The sequence below is a fragment of the Euphorbia lathyris genome, chromosome 3 (assembly GCF_963576675.1).
Source record: "Euphorbia lathyris chromosome 3, ddEupLath1.1, whole genome shotgun sequence".
Classification (NCBI taxonomy): domain Eukaryota; kingdom Viridiplantae; phylum Streptophyta; class Magnoliopsida; order Malpighiales; family Euphorbiaceae; genus Euphorbia; species Euphorbia lathyris.
In genome coordinates, this window is record NC_088912.1 from 109,316,742 (window position 1) to 109,321,128 (window position 4,387).

Here is a 4,387-nt window from a genome sequence, read left to right on the forward strand (position 1 = left end):
TAGATACAAAATGATTATGCTATTCTGTTATTTCTGTCTGTCTGTTTATGTCAAATATAACCGTTAAAAATCTAAAAAAAGAATAGACAAAAAGACCAAAGGATTAATATTGATAAAAGATGGATCTTATAATATGTTTTTCAAAATAGGAGGACTAAACAGTGTGTTAGGTAAAACCGAGGGGAATATTAAATTATTTACCCTAAAAACTAACACATATAAGTTAATCACAAAATAAATGGATAAGGTCCAAATTTGTCTCCTTCAATGTTACACCTAATATTTCGAAATAAGATTAATTTTACCTCATTTGACAGAAAATTTAAATATATTGATTTACTGTTATCTGACTCATTATGTAATTGTCACTTCGGACCTTTCAAACATTAATCATGTCTAAAATATATATTACTATTATTAATATAGTTGCAAACATGTGTCAAAATGAATCTTGTTTCGACATAGATAGACGTATAATTCTATAATTTTATGTTAAGAATAAAGTTAAACACTTTAAAAATAACATTTAGCAAATTACAGGTAATAGGGACAAATTTAAACAATATTCCTAAAATAAAAATATAATATGTCACTATAATTTGTTTAACTTATATTAAATTTGCCAGTTACTAATGATCCTGTTACTAGCCATTAATTATCTCGGTGGATGTGCTAGTTTCCATAAAACAACCATTGGGAATACAAATTTGCAACAGCCTTGCATGGTTCATTGAGGATTTCCACAGATTTTTTATCATTATTTATGATTAAGAGTAAATTAGATTTTTATCAGCAAGCAAAGGAAAAATAAATAAATATAACTGCTGGCCATCTAAATTCTTTGTTCATGTACTATTATTTTATAGCATTTGGCTCGAGTGGTATTCCCATGGGCAGAATTTGACTGCTTCTTGTACATCACAATTGTTTTAAGGGTAATTAATTTATTAGTCCCTATATTTTGACAAAACATACTGTTTTCCTGTCACTACTAGAAAATCATCAAACTGTGACGGAAAATTCCGTCACTAATTACCTGATTCCGTCACTAAATCATCTTAGTGACGGAATTTAAGACGGAATGAAACCGTGGTTATATCGATCGTCGCAAATTTTACTTACGTTTTCTGAGACGGGATTTGCAGACGGACTGGTGATGGAATTCCGTCAGCCATGGAGACGAAATTTGTGACGGAAATAACCGTCTGAACATCCTTACGTTTTTCCTTGACATTTTTCCGTGGTAAAATTATGACGGATTACCTAGACGGAAATAACGTTAGAATCTTTATTCCGTCAGAAATAAAAATTATTGACAGAATTCCGTCACAATATAATATTTATGTTTTTTTAATAATAAATACATTTAAATGAATATTCATTTTATAATTCATAAATATACTAAATATAAGTATAAGTTAAATTAAAATATATTAATGTAAATAAACAATTACAAAATTCATATAATTACAAAACTAGGTATATTAATGTAAATAAACAGTTACAAAGATCATATAATTACAAAACTAGGTTAATTACTTATAATAATCTAAAAGGCTTTTGGATCCTATACAAAATTAGCCTCCAAAATGTACAACGTGCATACCAAAATACATTTGATGACGCCCCTTCAAAATACTTAGACACGCATATATCTATTCAATACTATATCGTCCCTTTGCAAAGCAGAAGATCTGAAGAAAAAAAGCAAATAAATAAGTGAATTTAAAAGCTATGAAAACGAAACATTGTGATTTTATCTTCAAACCACGCAATACAAGTGCATGCTACTGGAGTATATATACCTTAAAAATGACTTCTCCATCTTGCCTTGAGAGCTCCTCCAAGGAGGTGATGTGTGGTATATGAGGTGAACCATAATTGCTATTACCATGATTTTGAAAATCGGACAGTCCGTGTTTTCTTTGCCCCGCCATCTCTTTGGCATATAATGTGTATGTTGAACCACCATAGACATAGCTCCATCTGGATCAAGGACAAGAAGCTCATCTGTAACTGTAGCCCGACTGATGGTTGTAATGGTACCAAAAACAGCAACATACCAGAACAAGTAGCGACCAAATATCTACAAAATTTAGAAAAGGCATCCATGAAAAACTACGTATGACAACAGCAAACCCATGCCCTAAATATGTGTAACATCTTTTTGCAATGGAGTGAGAAGCTATTACATGGCCCTCGAATAAAGATTCCTTCAGTACAATATTATGCTTACGAGAAAATATGCTCTTTATCATAAAATTGAGAAGTTATAGACAATAATATCCATCCATATCACTCCAAATGCTGATAAAGAGAGATAAAAAAAAGACAAAAGGACATCTTGACTACAGCTTCAGGTGGATACTAACCCACCTAACTTAGTACAGGAAAGGAAAATATGCTTTACCTGAGCAAAAAAAAAGCCAAGAAAAAGTAATATTGTTATACCTCATTGAATTCCCTAAAAATCCATCTCGACAAATTTGACCATCTTCGAGATGATGCTGTGCTTGAATGATTATAAAACTGTTCAACATGCCTTAGGAAGAGGTACACAAGCATGAATATAACCAGGAACGGTGAAAGGAGGAGCATTGCAAGGCCAACTACCATAAGCCTTCTCTTTAGTGTTTCAGGATTAGAGATGAAGTCTCTCCTAATACAAAAGTTTCTGCAGTATGAATAAATTACAATCAGAAAACAAAATGTGATGCGTGTATAAAAAACATCAAGCGAACTAATCAAACCTATCAAACATGCTTTGCAATATGCACCAATTTAAGGTCCATTCAAGGGTCTTCATCAGTGTTAACCGGTACTGAGTTCCATTTGAACCATATTTTACCACTAGACCAGTGCCTGGAATCCATGAGGAGATTGGGAAAGCGAGCACCCCTTTGTCGAGCATTCCAATCAAGTAATTCTCCTTCCGCATTAGCCGCATAACCACATCATGAGCAGAGAGGTCCTTGACCACACAAAGTTGTTGTGAGCTTTGTAACTGTACAACCTTTTCAAGTATTGTTGCCCAAGGCATGGTATGAATTTCATTGTCTGCAACATGGAGACTGCAAAAAGATAATGATACACCTCGTTCAAACATCAAGCAGAGACGCTAAAAAAGAAATCCCACAAAGAAGAATCAAGCGTACCTGGAACAAAGTCAACAAACTATAAGTAGAAATCTTACAAGCAAAGTCACATTTTAAAGATGAAGACCAACTTGTAGTTAAATGGTTAGCTAGGAAGCCTATTTACATATTATCCCATTTATCCTCAAAAATGTATTCTTCAATTTGAGGAAGCCACTAAGAAAATTGTAATTGTAGAACTTTCACTTTTCTGTTACAGGATTGTATGCACATGACATATTTATAATATATGGGATAATGCTATTGATCATTAGTATTTTAACAAGAGAATTGTCTATCATTTTAACAAGAGAAAATTGTCATATTTTAACAAGAGAATTGTTGTATTTTATAGTGGTTGTACCTCAAGCTTGGAAAGCATCACTGGCCCTGTTTTTGGAGAAAGGGAAGGAAAGGTAAATGCAGTGATATTTTAATTTGAGATCATCTATAACCATTCATGTTTGAAATTTTCTAGCCATCTCTGTAACATTTCAGTAGTCTTTAATCATTCACTAAAACTAGCATAATTAGACATTGATGGGTTGCAAATCAAATGTTAATATCTACATGGTAACAAGACAAACTATGATAATTGGTATAGCAATTCTGGACTTGCAATATCATGTAAATGCCCAAAACTGAATTTCATAGTATCTGGCAATTGTGTGTAAACAAGAAAAATATGCAAAATAAAAGAAAATTATTTCAGTGAATGGAATGAGAGAATCTCACCAGATCTAAAACCTCCACCGCCTGTCAAGGAATGGAGCATACTAAGGCCATACTGAAAAAAGAGCACAGATCCTAAGCAAAAGAAGATCGAAACTGTTAGATCCGAAAAGAAAAACGAAATGGAAACAGAAAAAAAAAACGTAAACAAAAGAAAGATCCTTACCTTTACTTGAAACAAAATCGGACCGAGAAAAGAACCTTGTAGTCATTCATGGTCCCTGTTGAAGAAAAGGCTACGCAAGGGGAGTGCCGAAGACTACCACCGAGAAAAGGAGTTCGTTGTTTGAAAATGAGTGTCGCCACCCGTAAGAAGAGAGGCACGACTGCCATGAGGTTGGCTGCTCTTCAAATGAAAGAGAGAAATAAGGAGAAAAACGGGAGCATAATTTGAGCGGCGGAGGTGGAGACCCCTAATCTCAAAATGACAAATTTATACCCCTCCCATTCCCAATAAAATCTGAGCAGTGCATCTCCATGTAAATCTTTGAAAATCATAGTATAGTTATTAATTAAAATTT

General features: G+C 33.3%; 1 protein-coding gene across 2 annotated transcripts; it reads right to left on the reverse strand.

The window, feature by feature from the left end:
* Window positions 1-1,545: 1,545 nt before the first annotated feature.
* LOC136224470 (autophagy-related protein 9-like) lies at window positions 1,546-4,178 on the reverse strand. Of its 2 annotated transcripts, none has more exons than XM_066012818.1 (6): window positions 4,033-4,178; window positions 3,870-3,941; window positions 2,751-3,071; window positions 2,452-2,674; window positions 1,806-2,086; window positions 1,546-1,694 (listed from the first exon to the last, which is right to left on the reverse strand). In XM_066012818.1, exons 3-6 carry the CDS (start codon window positions 3,038-3,040, stop codon window positions 1,640-1,642), a joined length of 849 nt encoding a protein of 282 aa, XP_065868890.1. In that variant the 5' UTR covers window positions 3,041-3,071; window positions 3,870-3,941; window positions 4,033-4,178; the 3' UTR covers window positions 1,546-1,639. The 2 variants fall into 2 exon arrangements, with proteins under 2 accessions (XP_065868890.1, XP_065868888.1); XM_066012816.1 differs by having other exon boundaries at window positions 2,751-3,155.
* Window positions 4,179-4,387: the final 209 nt, after the last annotated feature.

Coding starts and splice junctions, on each gene's coding strand:
- LOC136224470 (XM_066012816.1), bottom strand. CDS start 3,106: ATGTTTGAACGAGGTGTATCATTATCTTTTTGCAGTCTCCATGTTGCA. Junction 2,675..2,750: donor TTGCAAAGCATGTTTGATAG/GTTTGATTAGTT, acceptor TTCATACTGCAG/AAACTTTTGTATTAGGAGAG. Junction 1,695..1,805: donor ATGGAGAAGTCATTTTTAAG/GTATATATACTC, acceptor TTTTTTCTTCAG/ATCTTCTGCTTTGCAAAGGG.